This window comes from Patagioenas fasciata, chromosome 1, assembly GCF_037038585.1.
Source record: "Patagioenas fasciata isolate bPatFas1 chromosome 1, bPatFas1.hap1, whole genome shotgun sequence".
Lineage (NCBI taxonomy): Eukaryota > Metazoa > Chordata > Aves > Columbiformes > Columbidae > Patagioenas > Patagioenas fasciata.
Window position 1 is genome coordinate 208,514,829 of NC_092520.1, and position 20,275 is coordinate 208,535,103.

At 40.9% G+C, this 20,275-nt stretch overlaps 1 protein-coding gene across 1 annotated transcript in view; it reads right to left on the reverse strand.

Annotated features, from left to right (window-relative positions):
• Positions 1 to 2,125: 2,125 nt before the first annotated feature.
• The window catches only part of CDC123 (cell division cycle 123), a 38,584-nt gene continuing 20,434 nt past the window's right edge, over positions 2,126 to 20,275 (reverse strand). The window contains exons 9-13 of the mRNA XM_065838619.2: positions 18,489 to 18,611; positions 14,816 to 14,844; positions 8,802 to 8,930; positions 6,872 to 7,009; positions 2,126 to 6,067 (exon numbers count right to left, since the gene is read on the reverse strand). Of these exons, the coding sequence (XP_065694691.1) occupies positions 6,041 to 6,067; positions 6,872 to 7,009; positions 8,802 to 8,930; positions 14,816 to 14,844; positions 18,489 to 18,611 (446 nt within the window). The 3' untranslated portion in view covers positions 2,126 to 6,040. The remainder of the gene's footprint in view (positions 6,068 to 6,871; positions 7,010 to 8,801; positions 8,931 to 14,815; positions 14,845 to 18,488; positions 18,612 to 20,275) is intronic.

The following is a 20,275-nucleotide window of genomic DNA, read 5'->3' on the forward strand; positions in this document are numbered from 1 at the left end:
TGGGTTATTTATTTCACCACTCCAGTGATTAAATGACGTTACGGAAAAATACAGGCCCTGCAATAAAGCGTACAGTGGTCTCACTCAAAATACCCTCTTTGGCTACGTACCAATAACTTTTCCAAGTGCAATTTTTCTGCTACGTTGTGATAATTTAGTTTGTTTCCTCCTTTTGCTTGTAAAAATGATATAGTGAGGCAAAGAAAGCATTAAAAGCATCAGTTTTCTCTGAATCATCCATCATTTTTTCTCCATTCCCTCATCTTTTCTCACTTAATCATGTGTGTTTCCTTCCAATTTCTGCAGTTTCATTTTGATTGATCCTTACAAGTCCTCGCGATGCCATTTTTCCTTCGCATTAAGGGATTGCTGCTGAGCCATTAAAAAAAGCACCTCTCTTCAATTATTCCACCCATCATCTCCCAAACAGACCCAGGCACCAGCACCCACACTTGCCAAAACCGCCTTGTGAGGTCCTTATTCTGGTCCTCTCAGCTCTTCATCTTTTCAAGCTTTCCAATGTTGCTTTTCCCACAGATACTCAAGTAGAAAATACTTCCCACTTCCAACAGTTTTCCCAATTTGGGGGTGCTGGTGGATGAGAGATCGGACATGAGCCGGCAATGTGCGCTTGCAGCCCAGAAGCCAATGGTGTCCTGTGCTGCATCACAAGGAGCGTGGGCAGCAGGTCAGGGAGGTGATTCTGCCCCTCTGCTCCGCTCTGGTGAGACCCCCCTGCAGTGCTGGTCCAGCTCTGGGTCCTCAGCACAGGACACACATGGACCTGTTGGAGAGGGACCAGAGGAGCCACAGAAATGATCCGAGGCTGGAACAGCTCTGCTGGGAGGACAGGCTGAGAGAGTTGGGGTGTTCAGCTGGAGAAGAGAAGGCTCCAGGGAGACCTTATTATGGCCTTTCCATACTTAAAAGGGGCCTGTAAGGAAGATTGGGACAGAGTTTTTAGCAGGGCCTGTAGTGACAGGACAAGGAGCAACCATTGTAAACTGAAAGAGGGCAGGTTTTGATAGACATTAAGGAATAATTTTTTTTTTTTATGAAGTTAGTGAGACACTGGAACAGGCTGCACAGAGAAATTGTGGATGCCCCATCATTGGAAGTGTTCCAAGGCCAGGCTGGACAGGGCTCTGAGCAACCTGATCTGGTGAAGATGTCCCTGCTCATGGCAGGGGTGGCACTGGATGAGCTTTGAAGGTCCCTTCCAACCCAAACTATTCAGCGATTCCCAAGATGTGGAACAGGGACAGTGTTAATGCTCAGCGTGATGCCTCCAGCCCTTCCTGAACCACAGGTCTCTGTTCCAGTTCTGCAGTTTATCTCCCAAAGTCTCTGCAACACCCATCAACCATTTTTGACATATATTGACACTGGGTTCCTCCTGTGCGTTCCTCATAGCAGCATACAGATGTTTTAGCTCAACATGTTGCTATATTCTCCTGCCTCTTACAGTCCCAGCTCCAATGAATAATTCATTTATATCAATGAAGTGCAGAAGTCTTTCCGGACACAGCTTCATAGCAGAAGCTAAGACAGAAACCAATATTCCAAGCCCCTCCACCATCTGCATTTGAACTCCAAAGACTAGAAATAACAAGTATTGATCGTTTTGTTTTCTCTTGGCTAGAAATGCTGTTTAGGAGCCCCAGATCTCTCCTGAAAGCTTATTTATAACTACCATGCTTCCACAGAGGAAGGTTCTGAGAAGGTAGTGCTTTTGATCAATGGGCAACCAACCTTTTCCTACAACCTGACAACACACATCAATGGAAGAAGCCTGGTCACCTACTAATGGGACCTTAGAGCAGTCAGAACACCCTTGGTACTCAGGGAGTACATTGCTACAATAGTTTGCACAGGGACATACAGCAGATGTTCCCCCTGAATAAAACCACCACTCTTACTGCAGCGCTCATGTCTTTATTACCATCAAAGTCCGTAATCACATATTACTGGTTAAGGACTCTTCAGGTCTGCACAAAATACTCCAATTATGCCAACAAATATTTTAATTCTATATAATTTCAGTAGGATGACACGTTGCAGACTTTATCTTTACAGATATCATCAAATTCAAACAGAAATAAAGACACTTAATTCAACAGCCAGGTAAACTTTTAAGACAGATTTATTAAGCATCTAAATATCAGCCTTACCAAGTATGCTTCATGAATCAAAAGCACTGTGGTCTGTTTCTGTAGTACATTGTAAGGCCCATCTCCGCGTAGCCAGAGATACGCATTTTAAGTATTATTTTTTGAAGTGATAGACTTGCTACCCAAACATAACCTGAACTGTATACTCTTGGCCTCTACGGTTGAAATTATTTACCAGTTTCCGAGCTGATTCGCCTTTTTATACCCACTAACAGATACCCCGCCGTCTTCTCCAGCTGCTCGACCCTTCAGATTTGGGACAGTTTGTGAAGCCAAACTCAGTCACACACAAAGGTACCAGAAGTGCTCTTACACAGGTTTGTCCCACACCAGTACCCATCTCCACACTACCACTGATCTATTTTGGAATCCTCCCATCTGGCAACGCTTCCTTGAAAGCCTGAAACCTTGAAAGTTTAGTCTAATAGTCCACGTTGCTTGAACAGACACCCAAAGTGCATCTCCCGCTCCCGCCGGCTCTGCACCCTGGACATCAGCAACAGGCTAAGGACCAGATACATGAAATTTCCAGTTGGATGCAGTTATGAGGATTTTCACAAGCCATACACAGTGAGTAGAATCCAACAAGTGGTATTCATCTTGCTGACACTCAGAGATGGCTCTTATTCCCCTATTGTAGGGGGTTTTTTTCAGCTATTATAGAGCACCAATCAAAAAAATATCTTTCTAAGAGGGAGGGAAAAGTGGACAGAGAGAGGTTTTAGAATTCAGATCAGTATTATCCATGCTGCTGCTTATTCTAATCTTAACATGCACACAAATATTGGATTGGTGTGCCAGGGAAGATGAAGATAACACTGCAAAAAAGCGGAGTCAAAGGTAACAAACAGAAGAGTCTGCAGCCCAGAAATACAGGAGCATCATCCAAATCCTGAACTAAGCCAGTGCATGTTAACAACTCCTGCTGATGGGGTTACTGGATCCCCATCCCCACTTGGGAGATTAAATATCACGAACATTGGCTGCAAAACAACAAAGACTTCTCTTTGGGGCTGCTGGCAGCGCTGCAGCCCACGAGCAGAGCCTCGCGATGCTCAGACCATTCGACACAGAACAAATGCTCCGTGTAAAGCAACTCACTGCTCTCTCCTTCTAGAACTTCTCATGTCTGTCATCCAGGTGAGATTACAAACAACTTTATGGAATGTTTTAAGCATATAACTAAGAATACGTCGTAGAATACGGAGCAAACGGTGATCAGATCATTGAATCACATGAACAAGGACCTGAACAGCTGGAATTTTGTATTTTCAAATTTCTGCATGATGCCGAGAGACAGAAACTGATTTTACGATGAATTTAAACAGTGCCATATACTATTCAGTTTAAAATTGATCTGAAGCATTTTTAATGTGTCAGCATTAGCTTCCTCACCCAAGAGGAACACGCTTGTTAATTATCCTCACAGATCAAAAGGTCATTTGGAATGAAAATCCTTTTAGAAGAGGAATCCTTATTCTAGCAGACAACAGAATTTCGGTGTTCAGTTACCTGAAGCTGGAGCAAGAAGCAAAGTAAATATAATGCATTTAAGTTGTAAGGATATGGTATTTTGGGGAACCTAATGATGTAGAACAGATTTTTATAGGAGGGAAGTTTTCTGTATCAGAACCTGAACATGGGACTAGCGGTTTTACTCTGCAGCCTTTTACGGTTGTTCATTAAAACTAAGCCCATGCTAATGCCAGCATGGTATTGTTGATGGTCCTTTAACCAAAGGACCAGTACAGACCAGTAACAAAGCTGTTTAGTGAGCCAAGTGCTGGGTCAGCATCCAATTCCACTGTGATTTGTCCTAGAAAAGCTCAACTATAAAAGCAGAACACCCACACAAGACCATGGTTCTTGCAAACACAAGAGCTGCCAACAAGTCGATTGTGGACACTTCACTTGGTGATGCCATTTTTGGGATAAATAACAATGTCAAGAAGCAAACAACTGTTAAAAGGCAACTGCTCCAGCCTGCTCACCTGATAGGACACTCTAGAGTGCACAGGGTCCCAACAATCTGGTCCCAACACTGTGTATGTTCTGGTGAACATCCACCACAGAAAGCTGTGATAATGGTAAATGAATCAGTGGAGCCCACTAAAAAAGATGCAGGAAACTATCTTACAGCTTTTAACCAAGACTCGGTGTTGTTCAAGACAATAACCTGTAGCTCAGAAGCATTTATGAATTTGCTGGCAATTCCAGGGTGTTTTCTGTGTAATGGAAGTGTGGTTAGACCATCGCAATAGGTTAAGTTATGGCTAGAAACTTTAAAAGAAAAATGAAAGCTTTGTTGATTTTTGTTTGATTTAGAGACATTTATACTCAAATAATCGCTCTGATAAAGGTGAGAAAACTCATCTGGAGTCCTGCAGTGTGGCAGGATTAGGTATAGCCCAGCCCTGAGTTAATGATCATCTAATTTGTGTACAAAAAGCTACTGAGAAGGAGATTCCATCGCTTCAAGGGTAGGTCTTGTGCTCTCAGATGCCAGCAGCCTTAAATCTGTGATGTTGCATCAATACATTTGGTAGAACTTGTTTCTTAATCTGCATACCCTTGAACTAGAGTAAGTATTCACTCAAAACTGAAGCTAAATAAAGCCAGTAAGTAATAATTTAACATCTAAACTCAGATTTGACATCTAAGAACAGATTGTAACCGAGCACCGTATCAAATTGAAGCAAGGCAAAGAAACATGAACAGCTTTATATACACACGTGAAGTATCACATAACTGGTTTGAAATAGGAACCAGTTTCCAGGGGCCGTGAGCACCTGCAAATGTCCTTTTGTTTCTGCAGGAATTGTGCAGTTAACACATTACTGATGCCAGGAAAACAGCAACAGCCAAAAGTTAATCGATTCTTCACCCAAAACTGTCCTCCCACCACCTCCTAAATAACAGCAATCGGTAACAAAAGCTTCTGTTTCCCCAAATTCAGCCAAGCTTCCTTTTATACAAAAACCATTAAATACCTAATGAATACAGAATTTTAAGAACTGAAAGGGTAATCTGTTTTCTTAAGAAACTTAGAGATGTGACAGAAAAGAAACAAGACTGAGTCCACATATAAAACTACAGGTTGATGTTACGTTTAACTATTTATATTAAAGCCACAGGTGTCTAGTATGCAATCCTGTTAAAAAATGAGTTTCAAGAAAGCTTTACTATGAAAATGAAATAGGTGAAGTTTAACAAATTTCATGGCTTTATCTACTGTGAAAATATGACTTTCCTTGAAATACATTCAGAATTTCAAATTCCTGAAATGCAAATTTTTTGAACCTTAAATAGTCTACTCTAGCTATAGCTGTTCTCCGAAATGAAGTATTGGCCCTCATAATGCAGAAATAAGTCCACAAACAAAGTCAATTTACAATTTTAAAAGGTTACTACAGAAAAATCTGTACATTCCTTTCTTCCTTGTGACTACGCTATATTTTAAGCAAGACTGTGCCTAGATTCAGAAAATGCTTGATGTTTTAACCGCACAAGCATTAAATATTGTCATATTTATCACTGAAGAGTCGCCGGCACACTTCAGTGGCATCAATCTTCACATTACGAGACGGGAAAGCAGTCGCTCAGTCGCACTGCGATTGTCGCTTGCTTGCACCGTGGTATAATTGTGTTTAACCTGGATTCCAGTGAGAACTCACCCTCACCTTTCACGTTTCCCTGAAAACGCTTTTCTACACTTTTATATAAACCAGAGACACAGGATGAACAGCTCTTCAGTTCTTTCACTGACTGTAAAAAGCAGGTTTTCTTTAAATCGATAGTTTAATAGTTATGCTAAATACAGCTTTTGCCACGTTTCTTGCTTGTAATTCAGTGTAATTCTTCTTGGTGCCTCAGTCATCATCTTGCTGATTTCTTTTCTGTCAAGGGAATGGGAGAGTTCATAATGTTAGGACACAGTTATCTGAAGGAAGAGCACTAATAAATCACGATGATTAGTTCCAGATACAATGGGTATCAGACAATGACTGCATTTCTAAGTCATTTTTTGAATGGTTAAGAGATGATGTTTCCAGCAAATGGAACAGAGCAATATTAACCCTCTCCCCCACCCCAAAATATAGGATTTTATTTACAGTAAAAATCAAGATTTGCCCCGTATATTCACCAGCAGCACATACAAGAACCAGAAAACATGCTGGTGGTGGCAGATGTCAGTGGTGAAGATGAAGGCACCCTGTCCCCCCCTTTTCTTGCTTACAAATATGTCATGTTTTCATGTCACTGTTCAAAGGAACAAAGAAATATTATCTTGAAAAAGGAACAAGTGTTTAAGGTTTTTTCCTAACATACCTATCTTCTAACTTTTAAAGAAGTTCTTAAAAGCATTAGCTTCAGCCATTCAACAAACACATTTCCATTTATACTACATTTGTATTTACGTTTAAATAAGAAAGAAAACATCTAGGTCCTTCAGCAGATTTGTCAAATTACATTTACTGCTTCCTGTAAAGATAAAATTAATTAGCTGAAGTGAGATCAGGATGAAAGCTTGCTCTTTATCACTTAAAATCATATCAACAATACATTTTACGATGGCTTCACACATTAATTTTCTGTAATTACATAAACTACATTAATTACAAAAGCACAACTCCAGGCACTTTGATGTTGCCATTTCACAAAGATGGAAGAGCAGTAGGTTTTTTTTCAGTGCTTCTTACCAATTTAAGAAAGTCAATTAATTTGTGCACATCCTCTCCTGTCGAAAGGTCCACAAAGTCTTTGGGCAGTCGGTAGCTCAGGTACGGACTCGGCTGGACGGTAACTTCACTGTTCGTACAACGGAAAACCGGAGAATCCTTTGGAAAAGACATGGGATAAGACAAGAAGGGTGTAAGCAAATAAAGCTAAAAATGTTTCTTGAACTCCTCGGTGAGACTGAGTCACTTTGCCAATGAGTTTATTTGGCATTCATTCAACTAAATCCATGTTTTCTAAAAATTGTTGGTTTCTGATTAAAAATTCTGTCCACTTAAGAGCAAAAGTTAAAATGTTAATAACAGTCAAATAAAGGCATTAATTCCCTCACTTTAAAGTTTCTACATTGTATCAATTATTCATGCATTTAGCACACATACACTTTTAACAGTGCTGTAATAATGGAGCTATACGGAACTTTAGGCGATATTATCTACATAAATATGTGGGTAAAGAAAATCTTTACAATATAACCCCTAAAGTTGTCTTCACAGGTTCCTTGTTTAAACCCATATTTGCAAATATAACTTTACTGAAATTACATTCTAAGCTTTACAGCCAATTTACTTAGTGAAGGAAAGAATATTGCCATAAAATACAAAAAAAAAAAATCTCTAAACACTCAATGGTAGCAACAGGTTTTGTGTCACTTGATATAATTTTCAGATCAACATCTCGACATGCAACATAAAAGTAAAGCCATACAGTGGGCAATTAAGGCAGAAGTTGAGTAACTTCACACCAGGCTCTGTGATGGGACATAAGCTTCAGCATGAAGACAAGCGATTCGACTTTTCATCCAGGTTTACACCAGAGAAAAGTGTGTAAAGCATCTGGCACAGAAAAACCAATCCTCAAAACAAAATCCAGGTGTCCCATGGACAGCTCAAGGATTGGGAGCGTGTTTTCACACAAGATACATAGCTTTTAGGAGGAAGGTTCATGGTTTTCGTACAGCAATAGCCACGCGGCGGGATGAAGAGAAAATGGCACGAACGACATCCTGAAGGGTGGTGGGTTTCCCTTTATGAAAATGCCAACAGAACTAAAGCAAAGCTTAAATGTTAAAATCAGCTCAATAGTGCACGTCACCTCAGTTACCTCGAATGCAGTTGAAGAGCTAGAAAATATAGAGAAGCCTATGCTATCTGAGTAGCCATCTCAGACAACTACCAAGCGCTTCCCAAGACCCAGTAACGTGCTACTTCATGTGTTCTATCCAGCTCTCCAAGGACTCGTTAAGACGTGAGGACTCCATCTCAAGCATGCAGTGAGAAAAAAGCTGGAGTACAAATAAATGACGACTATTCCTCCCTCTCTGTACTAACGGGAAGTTATTTGGAGGTTTTTTGGAGGCAATGCAGCTTGGAGGAGGGATAGAAAAGCCCTGCTCTGTAAATCCAGGGAGTTCAACCAGAGGACAAAGCTTCCCTAAGGGTATTCCATACGAGGAAGAGACAGAAATTAAGCTTCTTTTTGCCTCTCCCCAAACATAAATCTGGAACTCTGGGAAAGTGCATGACAGATATCAGGAACAAAACAGAACTTTAAGTGATGAAATAGAAAAGTAACCGATTTTAAGAGGAGTTGCAAAGAGCACATCAAAACTGCAGAAAAGCAAGTTTTGGGGCATCTTCTTTGCAATGTGGTCAAAACTGCAGTGTGGGCTTGTATTCTTTGAAGTAAAAATTCCCTTGCGGGCATCTAAAACTCACGTGTGATGCTTGTTGAGAATTAACTGCTGTCTAAAAAAGCAGATTCTACTTACAAAGAGTTTATGTTTCATGAGTTAAAGGTTTTCCATTTACTTCAACGAGATTTGCATCATAATTTGACTCTAACGAAGAAAGAAAAGGCCAAAACGCCTGTTGGGTTTGTCAGGCAGGGCTGTACCTGCTCTGTGGCTTCCCCTTCACCCTGGTCTCCTTTCAAGTTTGTCCCAGAGGTCAGTTCTTCCCAGGTAAACAACAGGGAGTCTGTTACTTCACCAAATGGGTTAAAATCAATCAACCAAATCTTGCCCTGCAGTGGAACAACAGGAGAGTTAAAACAAGTCACAGAATTTAAACAAACAAAACCAGAATACACATATATCACTGCAGCATGTCTTCAGATAAAAAGATGTTAAAATTGAAATCACTTGGTTTTAAGCACGTAAAATATTCTGACATCCCTTAGATTACACACAGTTTTAAAACACAGCAACCTGTGGCTTTATTTATTTTTTTTTTTAACAGAAGATCAGAGAAAGCTCAAATAAACTGAATTCAGTTCTACGCAAGGTGCTTTCAGGTGAGACCACTGAAGTTCTGTCTAATCCTCAGGGTCCTCCAAGAAAACAACACCACAAACCAACCAATCAAACCAAACCAGAACAAATCAACCAACCACACACCCAAACAGAGATGTTGCTTTCCATCAAAAGCCACCTCAGCACTCTGTCCATTCAGCAGTCCACGAGAATTGCTGTTCTGGGTCTCAGAAGAGACAATAAAAATACAGAGCAGGGTCTGCAAAATGCTAGTGGAGACCACGAAAGCCAAAAGGTGCTGCACAGATATAGATAAATAAAGAATAAAGGCTTTTAAAAATATAGCTATTACTAGTAGTCCAGACTAGTTTCTCCTGGCTCATCTTTAGTAGTATGTGTTCCAAACAGTTCTGGTAGCAGCATCCCTGTTTTACAACTGAACAATGAAAGAGAGAGACACTAACACAACATATTAAAGGTAATGGAGATGTCTACAGGGGAGCAAGAAATAGTTTGTGTTCCTCGAGTCATCTCAAGGTACAACCCCCAGCACTGGGCCATCTTTTCTTACCCAAGAAAGTGTCATCTATTCTAATAAAACATTATAATAAATTATAATGAAATATGACTACAACTGCTAGTAAGAATTTACAAAACAAGTACTACATCTGGAAGAAATCAGATCTATCAAATATGGAAAGAAAGATTTATGTTACATGAGCAGCAATTAAGACTTTAATTTTGTTTATTGAAGATGAACTGGAAACCAAACCTGAAGACTGTGTAGTTACTAAAAACTTATTTTGCTTTCTCTTTCTTTCCCTGATTCCTGAAGGATCTTCTTTCTTTGAAAGATCTTCCCCATCTTGATACAAACCGCCAATATACCCAATGATTTACACTAGAGCCATCTGGTTTCTAACTTATCAAGATGCTTTTGAAGCCTTCAGTCACAGGGGAGCTCAGAGACTTCCCCTCCCACCCACGCTGCCTATGCCACTAACGCACTATACAATAGCAAACATATAGAAACATTCAGCAAAGAGTAGAAATGCTCTGGCTGCTCCATTACCAACCAGAGCCAGTTACTGATGCAGGCTGGGGGAGCCCCAACACAGACAAACCAGGTGATAACACTTGTAAACTGGACCTGGTTGCACATGGGCTTTCACAGGTCTCTGGGGGCAGAGGGTCCAGCTCTTGCAGAGCAAATTTCAAGATGCAAATGCACCGTAACAGGAGCACCGAAACAAGACAGCTACAAAAAACGGCAGGGATGCAGACCTGAGTGTTTTCTTACTTGTTTCGGAAGGGTGAAGAAGCCCTAATTCATGTGGTTAAATTGCAACCTCTCTGCACTAATATTGATGCCGTCGGCACAGAGAGCGGACAGGGGCAAGCTCTGCTCTCATCTTCCATCTCTGTTCCTCTTCAAATGGCAGTCACAAATTCTAAGTCATGTTTTACTTTTGCTAATGGGGACATTTTGTTAGCTCCACGGCAGCAGGAGGAGGAATCTGTAATTCTCGATTCATTCTATCACACTAGAAAAACAAGCTAACGAACCAATTTAATCACAGGCAGAAGCAACGGCTGGCAAAGTTCATTCAGCAGTTCAGAGAATCTTTCCTTGCATCAGAAATGTTTACACTTCATAAAGTGCTTTCTTCACCCCCAAATACATGAAACTCAGCTTTTTCATAGGAACTCAAGATCATTTCTCTAGAGAAGAAATGCACCCTAGCAAAAATAAAAAAGAAAATTGGTTTTAAGGCTACTGAAAGGCACACCTGGTTTTTGTGAGCACCCAGCAGCGTTTCTTGCTCCCTGCAGACAGCAGAACATGAGCTACAACACCAGCTGTTTCCTTGAGATGGTCTTAAACCTGCACTGAGCTTTGGTAGCTGTAAATTGATGACAAGTGGCAAAACAAACTAAATATCTCTTTTCAGGGCTCAATAAAAGGTGTGTATATAATTCTGGGTCAGTGATCAAATAGTCTTAAGACTCTCTCAAGTCTTCCACGCAATGTCATGATTTAAATGTGGTTAAAGATGACTTGTACTGTGTATCTAAAGAGCAGGAGTAAAGCTATCTATTTGCAATCTTCTGGTATTAGTAATCTTTGTCATATGAGAGCACGGAAATGCATGAGGCAGAAAAGCAAAGTTGTGTGTTTCTGGAAGGAAAAAAAACCTAACTTGTATTAAATAAAACTTTTTTTTCTCATCCTGCAGGAAACAATAGATTTACCGTATCATGTCAGCTTCACGCTTTGTTTTACTAAAGCATTAAGCAACGTGCTGCTGAAAGGAAGTGACTATGACAAAGGCTGTTCAAAGGAAGTTAAAAGTTAGACAGAATGCAAACCAAAGTGTTATATCTCCCCAACTCCAGCTGCACCTTCATGCACCGTGACAACACCCACAGGCAGAGACACAAGCACCAGTTTGCAGATTACCAGCAGTGGTCTGGAGCCCTCACTGCTCACTCACTGTCTTACCGCAGTGACTTGTCTTGAACTTGGTTACAAGAGTTAGAGCCACAAAGATGATGGAGTCGAGCATCTTCCTTATGAGGAGAGACTGAGGGGGCTGGGGCTCTTCAGCTTGGAGGAGACTGAGGGCCCAGCTCATTAATGTTTATAAATATATAAAGGGTGAGTGTCAGGAGAATGGAGCCAGGCTCTTCTCGGTGACAACCAATGGTAGGACAAGGGGGAATGGGTTCAAACTGGAACACAAGATGTTCCACTTAAATTTGAGAAGAAACTTCTTCTCAGTGAGGGTGCCAGAGCCTGGACCAGGCTGCTCAGGGGGGTTGTGGAGTCTCCTTCTCTGCAGACATTCAAACCCGCCTGGACAGCTTCCTGTGTAACCTCATCTGGGTGTTCCTGCTCCGGTAGGGGGATTGGACTGGATGAGCTTTTGAGGTCCTTTCCAATCCCTAACATTCTGTGATTCTGTGTTAACACCTGGGAGACACACAAAGAACAACAGCAGAGCTGATCCTCAGGTTTGTCAGCTGTTGCACACTGATTGTGAACCGTTAGCAGAAGGAAAAAAAAAAAAAGGTGAATCCAAATTAAAACAGGCTACCAGTCCAGCAAGGTAACCTGTTCAGGACTTCGTCTCTAGGTCACCCAGCTTGGAATCACAGAATGTCAGGGATTGGAAGGGACCTCAAAAGCTCATCCAGTGCAATCCCCCTGCCGGAGCAGGAACACCCAGCTGAGGTTCCACAGGAAGGTGTCCAGGCGGGTTTGAATGTCTGCACAGAAGGAGACTCCACAGCTTCCCTGGGCAGCCTGGGCCAGGCTCTGGCACCCTCACTGAGAAGAAGTTTCTTCTCAAATTTAAGTGGAACATCTTGTGTTCCAGTCTGAACCCATTACCCTTTGTCTTACTTGGACAGCGTTTCTTCCTTAAAAAGATGACTTTACTGCAAAGTCGGATGAGCTCAGTGAAGAAAGCGTAACAGGAAAGGCAGGGACATAAAAGCTTGTTCTCAACCAGGCCACCATCGCTTCTCTGCCACCCTCCTGCTCAAGGAGCAGCACCTGTGGCAGCGACTCGGAGCAGTCTCTGCAGTAACCGAAGCAAGCACAGGGAGGGGGGTGCGCTCATTCACAACCACATCAAAGAACAAGCTTCTCCAAGCTGAATATTTAGAGTTGAAAGAATTTAGAATAAGCAGACATGGGACATTTCTCTTGTTCTGTAGGTGAGGTTGCTGTGCAACTGGCCTGATGAGGAGCATGGGCTCTGGAAATTAATCACTCAATATTCTTCTGCTGCCCATAACACACATACAAAGAGAGTGATGAATAATACAGTTGCAAACCACAAAAGTAGGAGTGAAAGGAGGAGGATCTGACACACAAAGGGCTGTCTGGCACTTTACAAGACCTGAGGGCAGAAGGCACCTAGAGATATCCAGAAACAGATGTATTTTATCTTGGCAGATGAAGAAACGCTGCTCATTTGAGATCGCACAGGCTGAAACCTTTTACTTCTATAATCTGTCTTCAAGCCTCAGCTGTGAGGCACAGCACCCAAGGGCAGAACCTGGTCCAAAGCTCAAGTGTTGCTCATCATTTCAGCCGGCAGCATCCTCAGGTCTGACCAGCTCAGCCTGGACAGGTAATTTTTATTACCATTCAGTACAGCTGGTTTGAGTCCATGGCCTGATTTTAGGTACATACATTAAAAGTTGTTCTGAGTAACAGTACAATAGTTGTGCTCCACAACACACATTCCTGCTTAGTTTCTGTTTTGCAAACTACGGCATGATTTCCTATAACACAACTACAAAACACTTTAGTGACATCCAAAGTCAGAATCAGGACTTACTAAAAAATACTCCAAATTGAAATAAAAACCTTCTCCAATCCCACAACTGTAAACAAGTCACACAGTGAGACTCACAAATGTACAAAGCAAAAGTATATAGCCTTTTTTTTGTGTGTGTGTGTGTGTGTGTGTTTCTACTATAGGATATGGGCAGAAATTTAAGCTAAAACAAAGATCCACTTCTCATGCTCTACTGTGATTTCCAAAATCAGGCTGTGATTCCCAAAATAAGGTTTTGATACTTAAGACTGCGCAATGCATTTTTGGTTTTGGCTGCTTTTAAAAAACTACATGTGTGCCTTTCAAGCACAAAACATCTGACCTACTTCTCTCCACTGATACTAGGAGAGGTCAAGGTGACTTAGATTTTGGCACCTGCAGTTCAGCTGGGACATTTCTCCCGATTCCATCACTACCTGGATGTTCTGATCTGCCGAGCACTCGAAGAAACAGCTGGAGCAGTTCAAAAAGAAAAACATTAACTTCCATGTGTCACCAACTGGGCACGCCACATTCATCTACTCTTTTGGCAACTATTCCTTCATACCCTTGCCTTCCATATATGAAGTACAAGTTAATTTCCAACCTCACAAGGACAGGCTGAAGAAATGATTAGTTTTGATGATCTCAGATGCTACAGGGAAAACCACCACAGGGGGAAAATAATAAACAAACCAAGCCACAAATACACCCAAGGAATGATTTTTTTAAATTAAAAAGTGGTAAGAATCCCCACATTATTTTTTTAGCAACCAAAACATCACCCCCACCTTATTCTTTTTTAATATCCCAGCCATTCTGGCTGAATGTTCAAGTACATTTAAGTCAAAAGCACCCAGAGTAAACACTGTGCAGAGGGAACCTTAGCAACAGGTAGTGCTTTGCTAAGACAATTTAGTAATGCTGCATGATATTAATTAAGTACCCATCTTAAAAGAAAGCTAAATTGTCTTCAGTAGATTCAGAGAACTGACAGAATTGCCGCTGAAGCCAAAATTATGTGCATTAAGACAGGCTTCTTCTCTGAAAGATATTTACTAAATAATTACATCACCACCACAGACATATTTACACCCCTAATCCTCTTATTCGCCTGTTGTGGAGAGTGTCTAGCATAGAAAAAGATGCAGGGAACAGAATTGTAACATCAAGTAGGTTGCTGTGGTTTTGGATTTATTATGATTTTCTTTTCCTCGCCAGGACCACTTCTAGGAAGATGAAGTTGTTATTTGCTGCATCTCTGTAGCATTCCAGGAAGAATTTCCACAGAATAAACAACTCTATACAACCCATTGTTCACTTACCCTGCTGTCTCTGTACACATCAAAAACAACTGAAAAGGAGAAAAGAAAATATGTTAATATTAAAAGACATATAATATCACAGAAGACGTGTAAAGCTGAATAGATACTTGTGTACACAGCATAATCTGCAAAGTCAATATGTCTAAAGAACTGCACGCCAGAATTAGGTTCATTTCCAAGAGGGAGACGAAACATTTCAAGAACTACTGCTAATGCACTAAGAGATCAGCTGCTGGGTTTTTCCGTTTAATGCTGTTTTCTTCTGCTGATTTTCCCCTCAGCGTAGAACATTTGATAAACTCTTAGGCCAGAGAGAAGCTTATCTTGGACATTACTGCTGTTTGGTTTACAGCAAACCCGAGACATTTCAAGGAAGGATCGAGACTCCACTGCGCAAGACAATGCACAAACATTTAATAAGAGAAAGTTCACGCTTGATGGGGATTAGGACTTGAGCAGACAACGAGACAAACAGGTTGTGGCAATAAAGGGGTCGGTGGGTGTGCTGAGGAGGAGGTGGCAGAGAAATGGCTGTTTCATGTAACCCAGAGCAGATACAGAACACCCACGGATTCTCCACAACTCTTTCAGAGTCTTTGCTACCGGGTGCTTGACGCAAAGCTGCCTTGCGCAGCTCCGTTGTTATCCCGCCCCTTGACTTAATTAAGCATGAATCATTATACATGTGTCTTTCTACGAGCTTCTGTTCTGTATGCTTAAACAAACCTTTGTGTTTCTATTCAGCTAGGAAAATCAACAGATAAGCGTTCAGGCATGGCCACATGTAGAAGTTGTACCGGTTTAGCAGAAAGAAAGAAAAGCCTGATTTAGAAAAACGTCAGATAAATGCTGTATTGTCACTTCCTCCGCTAATAAGGAAGGGAATATTTCAGCTAAGAGATTTCCCAATATATTTGGGATAAACTAAACTCAGGATGTGACTGAAGAACACTTGAGCCTCACCAACTGCTCAGGAAGCTGCCTGTCACCGACAGGGATCTTGATTGATCACGTTCACCCCTGTGAAGCTCCTCAGCAGCTCAATCTAACATTTCATGCAAAGCTGGCCAGGCTAAGGGCAAACCACAACTCAACAGCACCAGAGCCAGTCACGTAACTGGTTTTGACCATACAGGCTAAAACTTCACACAGCTTTTTGCGTAAGCTCACTTACGTCCATTTAAAATGTCACTCCGGAATGAAGTGTGATTTTCTCAAGAAGACAAGCCCTTGGTGGCTAAGCCATCTATGTGAAGAGGAGCACAGCAACCCTAAGTTTTTTCCTCCAGCTGTTCAACTGAATTTGTTGCCTGTACCATGTACTCTCATTAGTCAAAATGCATTAATGGAAAACATGCATCTGCGCTTTTTAATAAAATGATGCCTGTCAGCTTGAAGCAGCCTATGGCAATCATTGAGGACCCCAGCATTTAGCAGGATTTACGTCCTCGTTAAAACTGATTGCACATTGGGGAGTAGTTCAGGACACCCAAGAACACTGAACAGAGAACAAAACCTGAACTGTTCTCTCTTCCTAGGGACCACTTCAGAGCAGAAGTGTCACACGCCAGCGAGACCAAAGTAAAAGTGTAGCAGCAATTGCAAAAATGGAGGGTTAAGGTTAAGCCAAGGCTCAACTCTGCAGTATGTATTGATACTGTTCTTATTGGGCTCTTACGAAAGGTATTGAGTAGGTTCTGACATCTTTTAGAAGTATTTATAAAGCATTCACCCATCTGTTATCCTACTGCTCTGAGTCTGCAATGCTTCAGCTGCTCTGACTCAACTCTTCCATCTGGAGATGCTACCAGACCAACTGGAAAAAGCAGAGCAAACAGCACCAAAACCCCCAAAGAAACAACAAGTCAGGAAAAAGAGCTATAATACCTTTCCTTTTAAAAGCAAACAAACAAGCAAACCCAGATTTTTGTTGTTGACAACACATATGCTACCAGACAGTGGATCAAGGGATATGATGTAGGATGAATGAACGATGGTAAAGAACAGAAAACATTCTGTGTGTGGCATTTCTCTGCAGACAGACAAGTCACCAGCATTTAGTGCCTAGGAACAAAAGGTTAACAAACCTTCATCCCAGAAGGTCACTCTGAAACCTCCTTTTCCCAGAAGGTAACTTAGATGATATAGTTTTACATCCTTTACATAAGATGACTCTTCAGACCTTTCAGTTCACCAAACAGCAGCTTCAGAGCCTAAATCTAGGCATCGGTTTCCAAAAATAGTGTCCTGAATTCTTATCTACGGGTTGATTACATACCAGCTAAAATTATGTTGGAACACAGAAGAAAATTAAAAGATGGTAATTAGGATGTCAGATCTATATGACTGATCTTACTTTAAAACATTAAGGCTCTAGATCTATCAAACTAGTATACTGATTTCCAGACTACTAGATTTCTCCAAGCAGTGGTCCTTGAGAATGTCTCTGGACTGAAATAAAGGAACTCCGCAAATTATTAAGAATTTTATTATACGATAAACTGGCATTAAAAGGAATCTTTTTCAGCAAGTCAGACAGGATGGATCTATTCGACTGTTCTGGTGGCTCAGCAAAACAATTAACGATGTTCAACATTTACCGAAAGGTTGAGTATTCAAAGCTTTACAGAAGACAAACATAATAATTGTTTGTCAGTTGTATTATGTATTTGACTAAACTGAGGTTTGGCTCATGCCAGACCCAATTTTAATTCCTTCGTCATATTTTTCACCACTTTTGATCACCCATCACAAGATGACACTATTCTGTTCTCACTAAGCCACGTCACGGAACTATTTGTAAAGGACTCCACATTTAAAGAACAAGACTATTTACTTGGGCTGTTCAGGTGTATCCAGTATCATGGCCTTCATTCAAAAGTTTCAGCAGCTAAACTGTACATCAAAATTCTCACAGAAATTATTATAACTTCTTGAAAATAAACTCACAAATCCCTTCTTCAAGGAATAAATCAATAATTTAGCTGCAACCATTTGACAACATTTTTATGAACAAGTAACCTGCTTACTACCAGATGCTTTTTGTTACGCATTTCCTACCTCACTCCTCAGGTTTAGAATTTTTCTTCATTAAAAACAAGTAGAAGGGGAAAAAGCCTTAAAAACTTCATTTGCTGTGTCTTCCTGAAAAGCTCCAGCCTATTCCTTCAGGGTTTTTTTTGTTCCCAGTTTTATATTAATTCAAAAACTACATTGCTCTGCGTGCTCCAGCCACAAGAGCAATAAGACTCTCCCAAGTCAAAAACAAACAACCAAACAAGCCCTTTGAGAGCAATAACTATGAAGAGAGGGATGCGCAGCCACAGACTTAAAATATTGGGGATGCCATTTTTTTGGTTGAGAAATACTTGTTTTAACAGTTGAATCTCCGGCAGTAAAGTGGCACTGAGCACGTTGCAGCTTGGTGTGCTGTGGAGGGAACACACTTGGCTCAGCGAGGGGCAGGAGGACACGGCTCTTTTCTGTGGATTTTGCCCTCCAAGCCATTTTGATTTCAAACCTCTCTGTATCCTGCAAAAGAACTCCAAAGAGACAGACCCTTCATTTCTAAGCCTTTGTAACTCTGTGTGCAATAACCACTTGAAAACTTTAATAAACATCTTCCTTCCCCTCCCCGTGGCCTCCTTGTTAATTGAAGGCTTAGGATACTTACAGTCTTCATCCAAGAATTTATACTGGATGTGTTTCTTGAAAAACTCCTGTATCAATCTACAGATTTCCTCACGTTGCTTAGAGATGTGGTCGTAGTATTGAGTGTAGTCCCTCTGCGATATACCTGTCAATAATTTCAGGTGATTACAAAGAGCTTTAAGCATGCAAAAGAAAGTCAGCTAGACAAAAATGCACTCATCATCTATATTTGAGAAGATGGAGTTCTCCCAAGTTTCAATCATTAAGAATTACTTACTGTTTGGCTTTATGCTCCAATACTTGGAGCACTTCCACCAGGAATTTGTTCCTTGAACAGTCTGCCCTATGTTTTTTCCAAACCTCATTTTATAAGTTCATGCTTTGACTATTTTTAAGTGAACTTCAGGAAGAACCTTTGCCTGAGTTCAAATTTCCAGTTCTTGTCTGTTCCTTACAGTGTTATTCCTCCTGGTTACTCTGGTCAAAAACCATTTGTTTTGTAGAGAGAAGAACTTGGAACCACGAAATAAGCATTAGCAAAGATGACACATCCTAGTGTACCATAAAGATTCTCATTTAATTAATTTTTTAAGGGTGGAATAAAGCGTACCCATTTGATAATGCACTGCAGGTGAAACCCTAAATCCTAAAATCAATGAGATAGCATGCAGTCTAGTACCGTATTTCTCCCATTCACCCATTTTGAGGGCTTTCTTGCCTATCTGACATCAGGTAAACTATCCCAGCTACATCATGAGCTCTTAATTTCAGACTTTTGTTCACCTACAAGACAGTTTAAGCTGACATCGGTTGGATTGTATACTTGCACACAACTTAGTTGGCAGAAGTTCTCATAAGGGATACGTCAGCACAAGCCACTGCAATATCCTGCTGCACAAATACCAACTCAAGACCTGCTCCATCAATGCAGAATGAGTAACTCATGATATTCAGGGGAAGAAAAAGCCAGAATCCTCCAAGAAAGATGTATCAGTGATAGCAGTTTGCTATTTTAACCATATACAAACCACAGAGATTACTATAAGACAATGCTGACTACCTCCAAAGATACGTTCTTTAAAAAAGTTCATGTAAAGTTTATTATGTCAGTGGAACACTGAATTATTAATATCACTGCAAAGCTTAACTCTGGTCTAAAAACAAAAACCAAGAGATGGTGGCATCTCAAGGGATGCAGATGCGTAACTGGAAAATCATTTACTACACTGTGCAAGTATCACCCCTTAGTTTGACTGACAGGCTTATTAATTTTAAGAGCATGGGAACAGATTGTGAAAAATCTTGGAACTGCCTTCAGAAATGCAGCTGGAGTGCGAGCTAAAAACCCTCATACTGATAGATCTAGTAGGTTTCAAAACCCAGTAATGAAATACACAGAGTGCTTAATCAGCCAGCATACAAATTCTTTGAGGTACTTGAAAGTAAATATATATTCTATAATAAATCTACATTCAAATGTTTTAGAGGTTATTACAGTGACACACATCTCTGGCAGTTGTGTTCCAGCAGCGTGTAACAGGACAGGATTTAGCACTTCCCCCTTCAAAAAGGCCATGTCAGCAGCCATTAAGCAATAGGGGCTTAATGGAGAATTTCTGCTATTAGCAAGATAAACTCTGTTACAGAGAACTTAATTAACCCTGCAGAGAATGGGAAGATGAGAGCAGAAGCCCCAGAAGGAACAGCTATATAAAAGGGCTGTGAGAACGAAATGTGTTGACAGCACCTAGATGAGCACATCCCAAAACATCCACGTGCTGCCCCTTAGAACACCCAGATCAGGAAACG